Source organism: Vipera berus, assembly GCF_964194415.1.
Source record: "Vipera berus genome assembly, chromosome: 2".
Lineage (NCBI taxonomy): Eukaryota > Metazoa > Chordata > Lepidosauria > Squamata > Viperidae > Vipera > Vipera berus.
In genome coordinates, this window is record NC_138203.1 from 284,037,728 (window position 1) to 284,055,224 (window position 17,497).

The window sequence follows — 17,497 nt, forward strand, 5'->3', positions numbered from 1 at the left end:
ATTAAGACTAAAAAGAGAAAGAATAAGAGAAAGAATAAAATACATAGTATGCTACTTAAAATCCCTATTTCCTATAAGCTAACACATATTTCCAAAACCTTTTTGTTCTTTTTTACCATAATTGAAAATGTGTTTAATTTTGAAATATTCCATTTAATATGGAAAGTGGCAAGAAGGTGACAAGCAATAGGGAGAAAGCAAAACTATTTAACTCATTTTTTGCGTCTGTCTTTACACAAAGGAAAAAACAGTCCAACCTACCAAAACCAGTGTCATAAAAAACAGAAAAGAAACGCAAGTTAAGATAGGCAAAAAAATGGTAAGTGAACACCTGTCCAGCCTAGACGAGTTCAAATCACCAGGACCAGATGGATTACACCCCAAGGTTCTCAAGGAACTGGCAGACGTGATCTCAGAACCACTGAACTATATTTTTCAAAGATCCTGGAGCACTGGGGAACTACCAGAGGACTGGAAGAGAGCTGATGTAGTTCCCATCTTCAAAAAAGGGAAAAAAATAGATCCAGGAAACTACAGACGTATCAGCCTGACCTCAATACCTGGGAAGATTCTGGAAAAGATAATCAAACAACAAATCAGCGAACACCTTGATGCAAACAAAGTCATCACTAAAAGTCAACATGGGTTTGTCAAAAACAGATCATGCCAGACAAATCCTATTACATTCTTTGACCAAGTGACAAAATTAGTGGACCAAAGGAATGCTGTAGATATAATTTACTTGGATTTCAGTAAGGCATTTGATAAAGTAGATCACAACCTACTACTTGATAAGATAGAAAAATGTGGGTTAGATAGCATCACCAGATGGATTCGTAGCTGGCTGACAGGCTGTACTGAGCGTGTGGTCCTCAATGGAACTGCATCTACATGGAAGGAAGTGTGTAGTGGGGTGCCCCAGGGCTCTGTTCTGGGCCCAGTGCTCTTCAATATCTTCATTAATGATTTGGATGAGGGGATAGATGGGGAACTCATCAAATTTGCAGACGACACCAAGCTGGCAGGAATAGCCAATACTCCAGAAGATAGGCTTAAGATACAGAAGGATCTGGACAGACTCGAACACTGGGCACTATCTAACAAAATGAAATTCAATAGTGAAAAAAGTAAGGTTCTACATTTAGGCAGGAAAAATCAAATGCACAGGTATAGTATACGTGGTACCTTGCTCAATAGTAGTAACTGTGAGAGGGATCTCGGAGTCCTAGTAGACAATCACTTCAATATGAGCCAGCAGTGTGCTGCAGCTGCCAAAAAAGCCAACACAGTGCTAGGCTGCATTAACAGAGGGATAGAATCAAGATCAAGTGAAGTACTAATACTTTACAATGCTTTAGTAAGGCCACACCTGGAATACTGCATTGTTTTGGTCACCATGATGTAAAAAAGATGTCGAGACTGTAGAAAGGGTACAGAGAAGAGCAACAAAGATGATTAGGGGGCTGGAGGCTAAAACATATAGGGAACGGTTGCTGGAATTGGGTATGTGTAGTTTAATGAAGAGAAGGGTGAGGGGTGACATGATAGCAGTGTTCCAATATCTCAGGGGCTACCACAAAGAAGAGGGAGTCCAGCTATTCTCCAAAGCACCTGAAAGCAGAACAAGAAGCAACGGATGGAAACTAGTCAAGGAGAGAAGCAACCTAGAACTAAGGAGAAACTTCCTGACAGTTAGAACAATTAACCAGTGGAACAACCTGCCTCCAGAGGTGGTGAATGCTCCAACACTGGAGGTTTTTAAGAAGAGACTGGACAGCCATTTGCCTGAAATGGTATAAGGTTTCCTGCCTGAGCAGGGGGTTGGACTAGATGACCTCCAAGGTCCCTTCCAACTTTATTATTAATTATTAATTATTATTATTATTATTATTATTATTATTATTATTATTATTATTATTAATAATAATAATAATAATAATAAATCTAATCCTCTAGTCTTTTAGCTTAGTCAAAACATTTTTAATCCATTTATAGTTTTCTTAAAGTCAATCACCTTAAGATATCTAAAACATTTCCTTTATATAAGCCATTGCAACTCTTTTATATTACTCATATCCAAAAATAAAACAAAAAGAAAAAGAAAGTTCTGTTACTTAAGGAGCTCTTCCCTCCTGAAGTCAAATTCACATCCAAAATTTTTCTGTTTAACCATTCTCAAATAGGTGTTTCTTTTTTAAATATTCTGATAGGCCCCCTCATCTATTTTTTTAATTTTCACTTTAGCCTTTCTTTTGCCCAATGTCTTTTTTAATCAATATGTTCTGCTGTCAAATCTTTCCATATTCTTATAGGTGTTGCTGTAGTTATAAATAGTAAGTCAAGTACAGTATCTTTGTTAGAGACATTTGCCCACTCATTTTTGTTGAAAATCTTTTTCCTTCTTTTTTTCTCTGCTTCTCTTATTTTTTGTCCCTTCAGTCCTAGTGTTTTCCCTGGCACCTCTGAAGTCCATTTTATCCAGTCTTTTTTCTTTTCTTTTTTTTATACAAGCTTTATTTTTTAATTTTACATTCAGATATTTGTGAAGCAATACAGTATTTGGGTACAAAAGTAAACAATTGCAAATAACAAATTATTTGTAAATAGCTCAAGTTGCGTCAACAAAGATTCCCTCTCCAATTCCCTTAGTTTTGACATAATCAAATTAAAACATTTCTAATTGTCACATAATCAATTAGAATAATTTTCAATATATTTTCACTTATACATATCTATATCCTGTTTTTAATTTTTACCTAATTACAATAGAATATCCTGGAATAGCCTATGATATATAAAAGAAGAAGAAAGAAAAAACTTAATTTCCAGGTAACCCATATTTCCCTATTTCAATAAAAAGTATTTATCCTGTCTACAGAACTTACATTATTCATTTCAATACATTCTTATTTTTACAAGTAAATTCCATTTATCATCTAAATAATTCACCATTAGAAAAATATCTTTTGTTATATCCTTCTAAATTATATAATATAAATCAATTCTAATAGCCCACTTTCCTTTCCCTTAAACAACTAAGTTAAATATAAAGTCAATTTATATCTATATCATTACAACAAATATATTGTATGTCATCTTAAGTTCATCAATTATTAAAATAATATATTTTATTATATCATTACAAATTCTATAATATAGTTCAGTTATGTTCTAATAGCTTACTTTTGTTTTCTCTTAACAATCTAAAACCTAAATATAAAATCAGTTTATATTTTTTAAGGATTTCCCTTAGCCCATTAAAAGAAATTTGTTAAACTCTATTCTTACAAATCCCAAGAAAGAGACAAGACTATTTTTTTAAATCTAACTCTCGCCTACTTTTTGTGCCAATCAGGCTTCCATATTGGTGCCTTTAGATTCTCAGATGTGTCTCCCTTTCTTCCTACACACATTGTTTGAATCCAGGGAGACCATCCACATGTCAGCTTTGCAAAGAAAGTGTCCCCTTTGTAGTCATTGAAGAGTTGCTTTAATAGCTCAGTTTTCAATGTTTGGTGTAATGTAATTGTCATTAGTTCAATCTGGTCTTTTTCTTCTTCCAATTCCATCTGGCTTAGGTTAAAAGTAGTAACTGATGTTATGGTTATCAATTGATTGGCTGGGTCTTCAATGTACTGTATTTGAAGGCCTTTAATATCTTCCCACTTAATGTTGCTTTCTTCGGGTATTGTTGTTTTTTGAGTTGTAGGTTTTATAGTTGGGATCGAAGTTTGGGCTTCAAAGTTCTCTATAAATTGTGTTTGTTGTTCTTTAAAGTCTCCTATTTTAATGTTAGTTTTCACTTCTTCTGTTTGTTTTTGGATTCATCATTTAAGGTAGCTTGATTTGGTAGCTTTAAGCTGTCAGACCTATCTTGCAGTTTGGCTTTAATTTGCTCAGTCATTGCCAAGAGTGTATCAAGAATCAGTTTGTAATTAAGTGGTGGGATATATTCTTCCATTTCGTTGATGTTTATAAATGAGTCTTTCATGGAGGCTATTTTAATAAGAGTCAATGATTGTCCACCTCCAGTATTCCTAAAGATTGTTTTCAGTGCCAGGTGTTCCCAATTCTTATCTTTTCTTTGAAAATAATGTCAAGGACAGCTCTGTTATTCAGTCAGCTCTCACAATAAAAAAGTGTACTTGCTGTACCAAGTTTCGCCACAAGATGTCATCAATAGCATATAGAATAAGATGTAAAGTTTTTTTTCCAATTAGTAGAAAGCTTTTGTTTCAATTGGTCTATTTTTTTCCTTAATTCACAGCTTAAACAGGAAATAGGGTGGTAGGTCCCTACAAAAACAGAAGCTTTTTAGTAAGTACAAATAGGATTGCTTAATATCTTTGCTTAGCCATTTGATTTCTTTTAAGGCTTTAAAATTTATTCCCCAAGTATGCAGTCGCCGGTCTCTCAAAATAGGGGGAGGAAATTTTTGGAAAAGTCCCACAGGAAGGTAGTTAGGGGAATAAGAAAGCTAAGGTCTCACTCAGGTCCTCCAGTTTGCTTCGTTGTGCTAGATGGTGCTTTGGGCTTTCGGCAGGGAACGGATGGCCAATCTCTTCTTCGGGCCAAAGGGCGGAGGGCTGCCGCCCTTCTGTGATCACAGGGAGGGCCTCCTTACGGTGGTTGTCCCTCCAGGGTGACTTTTTCAGGGTCCTGCAAGGAAGAAGGATCGGACAGCAGGGAGAGGGCTTTTCTTGCATGTCTGCAGGCGCCGCGTGCGAGAACCGGAAGCCTCATCTAGTCTTTTTTCTTATCCTCAAGTTTATTTTGTGGTGTTGAAATATAGGTTGTCTTTTCCAAATCCAGTATTTCTTGTAATTTTTTCCCCACTTGGATTAAATCATACTTCTTTTATGTAGGATTCCATCTTTAAGTCTCTATCCTTAATTTGTATTATCTGTTTTATCTGTTCCTTCTCTGTTGTATTTTCCTGAAATTCACCATTGGCCCATATTTAAGTGATTGTCCACCTGGACTCCCAACATCATTCTCACACTTGCTGGCATTGAGCCAGGTTTGGCAGTCTGTACATGTATAGTTGCTTTTTGTTGCCCAAATGTAGAATCTTTCCTTTATCCACACTGAATTTCATTGTGTTAGGTAGGATCCAACATTCCTGTCTGTCCAAATCCTATTAGATTTTGAACCTATCTTCTGGATTGTTGGCTATTCCTGCCAGCTTAAGGTCATCGACACATCTGATGAGTTTCCTCTTATATTTCCTCATCTAGATGTTTTAAGAAGATATTGAAGAGTACTGGTCCTAAAACAGAATATTGGGATATACTGTATGCCGGAAACATGCCAGTTGCCAAGTACCTGAATTATGATCACGTGATTATGGGGATGCTGCAACAGTCACAAGTGTGGAAACTGTGCTAAATTACTTGTTTCATTTTCCTGTATTTTTTGAAAGACACTAAATGAACCATTGTAAGTTACAGACTAGATGTACACGGTGTCTCCCCAATATGGATTCTTTTGAGAATTAAGTTGTCAGTGAGTAAACCTATTTCCATACTCCTGACCTATATACGTTTTATCCATTGTGGATTCTTTGAAAGATAATTGGCTCCCTTCTCAATGAATCTCTTTCTACACTTCCTGCAGCAAGGTTGTTTCTCCCATGTGGATCCTCTCATGGCAATTAAGAGAACTTGGGAAAAGATTGCGCTTTTCACCCACTATGCATTTATATGCTTTCTCTCCTGTGTGGATTCTTTCACAGTAAGATTTTCTTCATGAGCAAACTATTTTCCACAAACCGTATATTTATACGGTTTCTCCTCTGTGTGGGTTCGTTTATGAGAATTAAGATTCCCTTTCTGAATAAAGTCCTTTCCACACTCCAAGCATTTGTACAGTTTCTCCCCAGTGTGAATTCTTATATGACAATTAAGATGTCCTTTCTCAATAAAGCACTTTCCACACTCCAAGCATTTATATGGTCTCTCCCCTGTGTGGATCCTTTGGTGACGAGTCAGATGAGTGTTTCTAATGAAGCTCTTTTCACACACTATGCATTTATACATTCTCTCTCCTGTGTGGATCCTTTGATGGACGTTAAGGTCTCTCTTAAAAAAAAAGCTCTTTCCACAATGATTGCAATTGTATTTTTTCTCTCTTTTGTGGATCCTCTCATGACGAGTAAGACTACGCCTGAAATGGAAGCTCTTTCCACACTCTGTACATTTATATGGTTTCTCTCCTGTGTGAGTTCTTTTATGAGAATTTAATTCTTCTATTAAAGCGTACCCCTTTCCATATTCCTCACAACCACATGGTTTCTCAGCTATGTGGATCCTTTGATGACCATGAAGACTAGGTTTGCTACAAAAGCCTTTTCCACACACTGCGCATTTATATGGTTTCTCTCCTGTGTGGATTCTTTCATGATGACTAAGATTTCCTTTCTGAGTAAACTGCTTCCCACACTCCAGGCATTTATAGGGTCTCTCCCCTGTGTGGATTTTTTCATGGATATTAAGGGCACTCTTGTTAAAGAATCTTCTTCCACACACTCTGCAACTATGTTTTTTCTCCCCTCTGTGGATCCTCCCATGGCAATTAAGAGAACTTTTGAAATGGAAGCTCTTTCCACACACTGTGCATTCATAGGGTCTCTCCCCTGTGTGGATTCCTTTATGAGAATTAAGATGTGCTTTCCGAGTGAAGCTCTTTCCACACTCCAGGCATTTATATGGTCTCTCCCCTGTGTGGATTATTTGGTGACGAGTAAGAACTCTGTTGTTAAAAAAGCTCTTTCCACATTCCAGGCATTTATACGGTCTCTCCCCTGTGTGGATCCTTTGATGGACAGCAAGGGCTCCCTTTTCAAAGAATCTCTTTCCACACTCCTGGCAGCTGTGGTTTTTTTCCCCACTGTGCCTCCTCTCATGGTAAGTAAGCCTACTCCTGAAATGGAAGCTCTTTCCACACTCTATACAGTTATATGGTTTCTCCCATGTCTGGATCCTTTCATCAGACTTAAGTTTTCCTATTAAATCAAAACCACTTTCATATTCCTCACAATTATATCGTTTTTCATTTATGTGGATTCTTGGATAGCCATTAAAAGTAGCCTTGCTACTTAAGTTATTTCTATACTTTATGCATGTTTTAGTCTCTCTGCTCAGACTGGAATCATTTCCTAATATTACAATGGTGTTTGGTTTATGTTTCCTATAAAAGTTCTTAGGTAAAGTAAGAGAAAAGGAATGATGAGATGTGGAGGACCTTTTTCCTCCACCTTCTGAGTGAATTCTCTCTTGTCTTTTTGGATTCCCTTGATGGTCAGATGTCATTTCTCCTTCATAGTTTGCTGTATGCAGCAGCATTAACCCCTCCTGCTTCTCCTCCATTGCATCACCTGCTTGGAAAGAAGAAAACAGAAATCCCTGTTGGAATTTAGAACTGTGAGGGAGGGGGAGATAAGTTCTTGTTGGGTAAGGAAAACCAAACCCTGCTTTTTCCTGTAGGGTTATTTCACCGAAATTGGCAGGTGGATGTCAAGGTTCAACTGCCAAAAGTATTTCTAGAAGAGAGAATTGGAGATTGTCCATATGAACTTTACACTGCCGATTTTTGTAAGCTGACAGCAAAACCTATCCTTATGGAGCCGCTTGTGATCAGCTAAAAGTTGTGGGTTGCATCATGCTCTGAAATGTAAAATGCTGGCTTATCAGTTGCTTGGTGGCAATCTGAGTCCATTTTAGAGAGAATATCATGGTTTTCTGGCTTTCTAAAGTCTTTATTTTTTGTAATCTATTGCAATATATAATATATAGTTGTTTTTGGAAAGCTTTTAAATGCCATATGAATCTGATTTAAAGTTTATGAAGTTAATTAGAAAGAGCATCTTTTATGGAAAAATCTGTCTTGTTTAGGTATGAATTGTAAAGCAAAACCTTGAAGGCTGATTACTAGGGCTCAAGAGGGCTACTTTAAAGGAAATGTTTGATTTATGGGCCTTTGAAGTTTTTGATCCTTTTATCTCTTTAATGGAAGCAGAGGTTACTACTGAGAACTAACAAATCCCTCTGGAGACAACTGACAAGGCTTCAATGGGATACTGTTTTCAATTACAAGTCCACTTGAAGGATAAAAATTTGGACAGAAAAGAAAAAGATATAAGAAAAAATATTTATGGGATTTAAGGATTGTTGGGAAGTAATATATTGTTGGAAAAAATATTGCTGGGAAGGAAAAATATAAAGATAAAATTGGGTTTTGCTGATTAGAGTGAAGTAATGAAGTAATTTCTGGTGATGCTAAATAGTTATCTGGATTGGTTAGTGTTTTTTTTATAAATGCCTAATGCGACGACAGAGAATGAGGTGGCTGGATGGAGTCACTGAAGCAGTAGGCGTGAGCTTAAATGGACTCCAGAAGATGGTAGAGGACAGAAAGGCCTGGAGGAACGTTGTCCATGGGGTCACGATGGGTCACACATGACTTCGCAACCAACAACAATGGGTAGATGGATTAGTTTATATTGAAACAAGAAATTATATGAGGCTTAGTAATGTTTAATAGGTTTTTTTTCAGTTTGTTTAAAGGGGGATGGGTGAAAGTAGACTAAGTTGAAATGGGACTATGTTATTAACTACTTAGGTTATTAGGTACTTTTATTAATTTTTACTGGATCTTTGCTGAGTAGTAAGAAGAGCTGAAAATTTAGAGATGCACTTACAGAATACTGAGTGACATATAGAATGATGAACTATTTTGGTTTTATTTTAAAAGACAGATGAGTTGTTAATGTTGAGCTTACTTGTTGGAGATGAAGGGGAAAATTTCCTTCATATACATGCAAGCATAGGTATGGGGATGCTTCCAAATATTTTTTTTTTTAGTATTACATTTGTGTGTTTTATCTGTTTAAGATAATCCTTAATAAAATTATTTATTAAAAAACAGCTATTTAGGAGGGGGATCTTCTCCTCTTAAAAACATGCCAATCTGCATTCCAGGTATGGCATCATACATGAATCCAGCCTAGAGGTGTTGGATGCAAATTGTTAACTAGGTAATTCTGATGCAATCCAGGGGATTTTTCAACTGGGAACCAGATTAAGACTTCACGACTGATTGGACAATCTGGGGCATTTCCCTAATCTATGGTGAGCAAGGCTTTAAAGAGAGGTGTTCACCTAAATCAGCTTAACTGCAGATATCTTCCCTGTTTATCTGCCACTCAAAAAACCCTCCTTCCCCAATGAATTGAACCCAGAGCAAAGTGAAACCTTACCCAGGGCTGCTATATTTCTAAAAGCCTCCAGCGTGACTTCATTGCACAAGGCTCTCTGGCCGGAATCCAGCAGTGCCCACTCCTCCTCTGTGAAGTTCACAGTGACCTCCTCAAAGGGATCAGAGCCCTAGAATGAGAATGTTGTATAGCAGACAGTGCCAGAAAGACGTTTTCCCTCTTACTGCAAAAAGCAGAGCTTTGCAAGAAATCAAATGTGCATTTTCTTGCAGGACAAATTTACGTCTGGATGTCCAAATGGTCCTTCTAGCTGTGAAGCCGCCAGTCACCCTTGCCCTGAATAGCTGGTGCTCTGAAGTGCATAAAACATGACTGCATTCAAGTTGTTGAATGGTAACAGCACTCCTTGGGGAGCTCCTGGTGGTTTGGAAAACCTCAGCAAGTAGGATTTGGGGAATAGAATCCAGAGGCTCACCCCACTTCAGGAAGAAATTCTTTACAACAGTAGTCTTCAATCTTTCCAGGTTGGCGGACCAGCAGAGGGGAGAAGGGATGGTTTTGCATTTGCAGCTATCACAAATGCAGCTTCACACATGCACACACACCCTTCTCCCACCACTTCCATGGCCCTGTTCCAAATGGGCTGCAACTTGGCAGAGGGCCATATCCCAGGGGTTGGGGACCCCTACTTTATAAAACAGGACACAGCCACCAGGAATTTCTTCTATAGCCTATATTTCAAAAGGCGTGGAAATAAAATGGCACTTTAAGAAAGATCTTACTGATGTGGCTTTTTCATGGGAAATCTGTCTTTAAGACACAATATTTCTCAAAGTTACTACACTATTCTACACTACACTATTCTAATAATTTCAATTCCTGCAACTATGGTTTTTAACTAGTTTCTCCACTCCTCTGTGAAGTATTACAAAATATTAAACATTAAATTACATTACCTAAGTTATCTTTAAAATTGAATGTCACTCGTCCTGCATGGGGAGGGAGAGGTGACACTGCTCAACTACATAGAGATTCTGCACTTACCTATACCAGTCCACAGCATGTCACAACTGAGCCACACAAATAAGTGAAGCACCATCCATGGTATGCAGACAGCACACAAAACTGCACACCCTCCGGTCCATGGAAAAATCATGGAATTTCCATGGAATCAATCCCTGGTGCCCAAAAGATTGGGAGCCACTGCTGTAGAAACAGCAGACGAACAGAAGGAAGTTGAACTCTGCTGCTCTCAAAATAAGCTAGTTACCTGCTGTACTGGTCCAAGTGGGATTCTCCGGAAAAGGAGCCCTTGAGAAGGATGGCATTCATTTCCTCTTTCATGGAGCTCTGCTGAAATCTCGCCTCTGAACAGCTCCTGCATTTGAAACAGAAGTCTCATTTATGATCCACGTTCATTGGACTGTAATCATGTTAATTTGCCTTACCTTTGCAATTCCCCAAGTCAAAGTGAGGGATTCTGATTTGAAAGTGGCTGCTACTTTTAAGTAAATGCCTGCCATTTTTGTGACATAATTCATTGCCTATCTTTATTTCTTATCATCCTGATCAGTTGTCTTGTCTCCTTTGGCCTTTCCTCCAAAAGTACCTATGCCTGTTCTCTCTCTTCCTCCATGAGTCTTTTCCTTTAGGTTTAGAAACCTTATCTCTTGAGTGGATGAATCTTTTCCTTTTCTTTTGGCTTCCCCTATACCTCTTGCAGAGGGGAGACCACCAACTTGGCAGTTCAGGGGTACAGCTTGGGATGAACACTGAGATAGTTTTGTGAGGAGGATGCACATCCAGTCTCCTTGTGGCGACCCGACCGAGATATAGTTTAGAAGATAGTTATCCAGTGTGACTTTTCACCTGTTCTCCTAAAGTCATTCTCGCAGATAATTACCCCATACCAACATATGTTCTCTAGATGTATATACGTTCCCAGTGTCTGTCTATAAAGAAGAGAAGCAGGAATCCAGGATTTCAAAATAAGATTTACTATATATCATTAATGAAAATGAAGAGATTGAAGAATGTCAGCTGAAATGGAACAAATGCCTCAGTTCATTCACCCATTACATAAAAGAGAAAGGGTAGGGCACTGAAGGAATTCTGGCAGCCATCCTGAAAGTTTTGGACTCTCTTATAGCACTGGGGGTGAATTTCTCCTTCTTCCCATGGAATTATCTCCAAGAGGAAAAAGAAGCATTTGCCTCAAGAATAAATTGACAAAATATTTCAGAGTTTCAGAAAAGCCAGGGCAGACGTCTTCTTAATCCTTCTGATTTCTTACAGACTCTTCTAAGATATACTTTATCCACACACCCCCAGGATGAAATTCTCTCACCTGCCGGCCCTCTCCGGGGGGCTCCCGAGGGGCGGAGTCGGAAGGCGGGCCGAGCAGGAAGCCCTCAGCCAGGGCCACCGCCTGGGCGCAGCTCTCCGCCCCGCACTCCCGCAGCCAGCCCGCCAGCTCCGGGGGCAGCAGGGCCAGCAGCTGCTCCAGCACCACCCGGTCCAGCATCTCGGCTTTGCCGCTCCGCTCAGGCCGCAGCCACCCGCGGCACAGCCGGTGCAGGCGGCTGCAGAGCGCTCGGGGCCCCTCGTCCTCCCGGGGGCGGCAGCTGCGGAAGCGCCGCCGCTCGGCCTCGGAGTCGCGGGGCCCCTCGGGGAGGCCTCTCGGCCCGGTGCCGCTTCCCCCGGACTCGCCGCCGCCGCTCCCCGTCTGAAGGGTCGCGGGGGCTACTGCTGTTCCCGCCCCCGTAGTCGCCATTCGGTCTCCCACTTCGGCGCAGCCTGAACGGGGTTAACACCCTCCGAGGCCGCTTTTAGTCTAAGGCAGACTAGCCACTCCTTTCCCGGTTTCCAGAAGGGGACAGGGGCCACTCCACTTCCTTTGCGGTTTCTGCACCTCAGCAGAGAAGCTGGCAACTGTTCCCGCCAAAATTTCTCGCGCCATCCAGGCCTCACAGAGCCTGGGCCACAGAGCGCTGCTTCCTAGAGAGACAACGTTGTACGCGATCGCTGGTTCCTCCCCTTGACGAGAGCTTCCCCTCCCCCTGCAGGCCGCACCTTTCAAGAATCTTCTGCGCATGCTTGCTTCCGTTGTGACGTCGAAGACTCAAACTCCAGCGTTGGTGAAGTATTTTTGAAGGGAGGGAGGGAGAGAAGTGAGATGGAGGAGGTTGGGTATGGCCGGCACTGCGTGAGCTGGAATAAAGGCGACCTTGGGATAAAAGCTGTTTTCCTGAATATCTTAAAAATGTGGATGTGCTCTTTGGAAAGACTTGATGGAGCTCTGGAAATGAGAGATGGGCAGAGCAGTCCCAAGGCAAGCATCCAGCCTGTAAATTTATTCTTTTATTATTAAATAAGCAAGTAAATACTTTGGGAGATTCCTTCAGGCCAGTTTATTTGCCCTTCTTGTCTTAATTGCCACGAACTGCTTTGGAAGAAATCTTTCTATTCCTGTGCTGAAGCTCAGTGAAGGCATCCTTTTTTTTTCCCCCGGGAGCCGAGTCTGCCCTAGCTTTAGTTTTTCTATTTCTATTCTATCCAAATCTTATTTTTTTTATCTTCACCTTTTCGGTTTGGTTGTTTTTTGGCAAGCTGATTCCTGAAGAGTTCCATCAGGTTCACTGTACAGAAACAAAAATCAGACAATACTTGGGCTGGGTTTGCTTCCCAGCTGTCTTTAAATTGCAGACTCAGTACTGCTAGCCATGATGATGGATTCAGATAAGGGGAGAAAAAAAATCAGGGAAGGGACTGGCAAGGGGATTACAGATAAAAAATGTTGATTAATAAAGCGCCAAGACTTTTTAACATTGAAGAATTTCTTCCCTTGCATCCTTCAGTGGTGAGGAATAATTGTCACGGCACTGCTCACAAAGGGGTTGCCATTATGGGGAAGATCTCATATCCCTTCATTCTTCACCAGCATTCTAGAAATCATGAGGTGGAAGATAATACCCCTTGGGTATGAAAGCAGTATCAGTTCTGTTTCTCATGTTCTGAGTAGTTAATGGTGTAAGTTCTTTTCTGGAACTGTCCAATTCCAGCTATCTCAATACATTGAGACAGAGGGGGGAAAAAGGAAAAATAAGAATACTTTAACAGACAGAACTAAAAGTGCAGGAAAATAGAACTGGAAAAAAGATATAAATGTATACAGGCACAGGAATGTCAAATATTTTCCACAGTAGTTATAAGTAGTTATATTTTGTGTCTGTTGTAGAGCAGATTTTAAAAAAATAGGAGCAGCTTTGTGTGGCAGAATAACATAAAGGAATAATACTAATGGCAAGTATTGTTTCTTGAAGGTATTCTATTGCTAGTAAGGAAGACAACTACTTTAGCTATCTTCTCGTGTAAACTGAGCCTTCATGACACATCCAGAAAGTTTTGCTTAATGTACGTGCAAATGACAGCCTATTTTGCAATGTTATATCTTTCAGAGAAAAGATTTCATCTAAAGCAAGTTATGAATCTTTGAGGTTTTAAAAACTTAGATTTACAACAAATGCCAGCAAAAAAAATCTTTATTGTTTATAATTCACTCATGCTAGAAACAACAGCCCTCCTTGTTTTTTAGTTATACTGACAAGAGCATTGAATTTGGTTGATTTCTTGTGCCGAGACCAGATGTATCTCTGTTGCCTGCGACCAAGAATTAGGACAAATTCCTTATCAGGACTTTAGTAAAGATTTAAAACTATAAGTGCCACGAGCCCACTACAACCTATGAGCTAATCTGCTGCATACAGTGTTATAATGGTAGTCTTCGACTTACAACAGTTCATTTAGTGACCATTCGACACTAAGCAGCAGCGAAAGTGACTTATGACCATTTTTCCCACTTGCGACTGTTACAACATCTCGGGGGTCATGTGATCACCTTTGCAACCTTCTGACAAGCCAATTCAACAGGGAAGCCAGATTCACTAAAAGCAGTTCTACTAATTTAACAACTGCAGTGATTCGCTTAGCAAAAGTGGCAGGAAAAGTCATAAAATGGGGCAAAACTCAAGAAATTTCTCACTTAGCAACATAAATTTTGAGCTCACGTCTGGTTGTTAAGTTGAGGATACCTGCATATCAAGGCACAGGCAACATTCTTTACAGCATGATTTGCTGTCATTTGGCTATTTGCCCTGTGCAGGTCTCCATTTTAACCTCTCAAAATGCTTTCTAATTTTCTGAATTAAAACAAGTGCAGCAGAAACAACACTTGGATCTCTGGGCAATTGATGTCCTTAGAAAACATTGGCACATAGGAGCATTCCTACATAATAGTGAAATCAAATGCAATATTGTGATTTATGTATCAATCGATACATACAGCACAGAGAAGAGAGGAAATCCCATATATCCTGGCTGAAAAATCACATTTGGATTTAGCTAGAACCTCTGCTTTTGATTAGTGAGATTTCAGGAAAGAGAAAAAAAAACTCATGAGAAAAAGCCCCCTCCCCCCACTTCCACCAACAAAATCAGTTAATGGAATCAAGTCTTTTGATATTCAAAAAGGACAGTAATATAGGTAGTTCTCAACTTATAACCACAATTCAGCCTGATGATTCTGTTGCTAAGTAAGACAGTTAATGTCTGTCTTCTCCCAGTCTGCAACCTTTTATGCCACAGTTGTTCATTAAATCACTGAAGTTCTTAAGTATGGTTGTCCAACTAACAACCATAGGTAGGGTTAAGTGAATTGGTCTTCCCACATTAACTGCTTGTTGGAAGTTTACAAATGGAAATCGCATAACCCTGGATGTCAAGTATCATAAATACAGATAATCCTTATGACAATCGAGTCCAAAGTTTCTGCAGAGACATTTGTTAAGTGAGTTTTGCCCCATTTTATCTTTCTTGCCACCGTTAAGTAAATCATGGTAGTTGGCAAGTTAGTAACCTGGTTATCTGGCTTCCCCATTGACTTTGCTTATCAGGTTACAAAAGAGGATCACACGACTGACCTTGGGTCACAGCAATGGTCATAAATATGAAGCAGTTGCACAGATCTGAATTTTGATCACATCATGGGGATGCTGTGAAGTTTAACTGAAAAATGGTCATAAAAATCACATTTTTCAGTGCAACTGTAAGTGAACAGTCACTAAATGAACTGTTGTGAATTGAGGACTACCTGTAGATGATACCAGTGGCCAAGTACCCAAATTTTGATGACATGGTCATTGGGATTTTGCAACGGTCACGAGTGTGAAAATTGGCCTGTCACTTTTTTCATTTCATTTTTTCATTGTAACTTTGTTACAACTTTGTAAGTCAAGGAGTAGCTGTATCTGGTCTCCCCAGAATATGGATTCTTTTATGAGAATTAAGTTGGCCTGAAGAAACCTATTTCCACACTCCAGGCATTTATGAAGTTTATTTCCTGTAGATCCTTAGATTTATTTATTTATTTATTTTAATTCCATTTATATCCCGCCCTTCTCCGAAGACTCAGGGCAGCTTACAAGGTTAGCAGATGGATAGTAAGGGCTCTGTTCTCGATGAATCTCTTTCCACACTCCCTGCAGGTATGTTTTTTCTCCCATGTGGATCCTGTAATGGCGATTAAGAGAACTTTTGAAACGGAAGTTCTTTCCACACATTGTGCATTTATAAGGTCTCTCCCCTGTGTGAATTCTCTTATGGGAATTAAGATGTCCTTTCTGAGTAAAGTTCTTTCCACACTCCAGGCATTTATACGGTTTCTCCCCAGTGTGGATCCTTTGGTGACGAATAAGAAGTTTGTTTTCGAAAAAGCTCTTTCCACACTCTGGGCATTCGTACGGTCTCTCCCCTGTATGGATTCTTTGATGGACAGTAAGACTACCCCTAAAATGAAAGTTCTTTCCACACATTGTGCAATTATATGGTTTCTCCCCCGTGTGGATCCTTTCATGAGAATTAAGTTTTCCTATTAAAGCAAAGCCCTTTCCACATTCCACACACCTATATGGTTTCACAGCTATGTGGATCCTTTGATGGCCATAAAGACCAGCCTTGCTATAGAAGCTCTTTCCACATTCTCTGCATTTATATGGTTTCTCTCCTGCATGGATTCTTTCATGAGTAAGATTTTCTTTCTGCTTTCCATACTTGATGCAATTATACAGTATCTCCCTTGAGTGGATTCTTTTATGAAAATTAAGTTTTCCTTTTTCAATAAAGCTCTTTCCACACTCCAAGCATTTATAAGGTCTCTCCCCTGTGTGGATCCTTTGATGGATAATAAGAGCTCTGTTCTCAAAAAATCCCCGTCCACACACTCTGCAGCTGTATTTTTTCTCCCCTGTGTGGATCCTCTCATGTCGATTAAGAGAACTTTTAAAACGGAAGCTCTTTGCACACTGCAAACATTTGTAGGGCCTCTCCCCCGTGTGGATTCTTTTATGAGAACTGAGATGTCCTGTCTGACTAAAGCTCTTTCCACATTCCAGACATTGATAGGGCTTATCCCCCGTGTGGATCCTTTGGTGACGAATAAGATATTTGTTGTCAATAAAGCTCTTTCCACATTCCAGGCATTTATAAGGTCTCTCCCCTGTGTGGATCCTTTCATGGATGATAAGGGCTCTGTTCTCAAAGTATCTCTTTCCACACTTGTTGCATCTATATTTTTTCTCCCTGCTGTGGATCCTCTCATGACGGATAAGACTATGCCTGAAATGGAAGTTCTTTCCGCATATCATACATTTATTTGGTTTCTCTCCTGTGTGAATCCTTTCGTGAGCAATAAGTTTTTCTATTAAAGCAAAGTCCTTTCCACATTCCATGCAACTATAAGATTTCTCAGCTATATGTATCCTTTGATGGCCATTAAGGCTAGCATTGCTACAGAAGGTCTTTCCACACACTGTGCATTTATATGGTTTCTCTCCTGTGTGAATCCTTTTATGAGAATTAAGTTTTCCTATTAAAGAAAAGCCCTTTCCACATTCCTCGCAACTGTATGGTTTCTCTTCTATGTGGATCCTTTGATGGCCATTAAGGCTAGCATTGCTGCTAAAGCTCTTTCCACATTTAGTGCATATTTTAGTTTCTTTGCTCAGGCTGGAATCCTCCCCCAATTTTACAGTAATTTGTGGTTTGTGTTTCCTATAAAGGGTCTTAGGTAAAGTAAGAGAAATGAAATGCTGAGATGTGGAGGACTTTTCCCCTCCACCTTCTGCGTGGCTTCTTTCTTGTCTTCTTGGATCCGTTTTATAGTCAAATATCACTTCTCCTTCATAGTTTGCTGTTTGCAGCAGCATTAACCTCTTCTGTTCCTCTTCC

General features: G+C 39.6%; 1 protein-coding gene across 2 annotated transcripts; it reads right to left on the minus strand.

Annotated features, from left to right (window-relative positions):
- Positions 1 to 1,712: 1,712 nt before the first annotated feature.
- LOC308661167 (uncharacterized protein) lies at positions 1,713 to 12,211 on the minus strand. 2 transcript variants are annotated; one of them, XM_081315997.1, is made up of 4 exons: positions 11,562 to 12,211; positions 10,485 to 10,592; positions 9,257 to 9,383; positions 1,713 to 7,375 (listed from the first exon to the last, which is right to left on the minus strand). In XM_081315997.1, the coding sequence occupies exons 1-4, from the start codon at positions 11,985 to 11,987 to the stop codon at positions 5,757 to 5,759; spliced, it is 2,280 nt and encodes a 759-aa protein (XP_081172123.1). In that variant the 5' UTR covers positions 11,988 to 12,211; the 3' UTR covers positions 1,713 to 5,756. The 2 variants fall into 2 exon arrangements, with proteins under 2 accessions (XP_081172123.1, XP_081172122.1); XM_081315996.1 differs by having other exon boundaries at positions 1,713 to 7,378.
- Between the last annotated feature and the right edge of the window lie 5,286 nt (positions 12,212 to 17,497).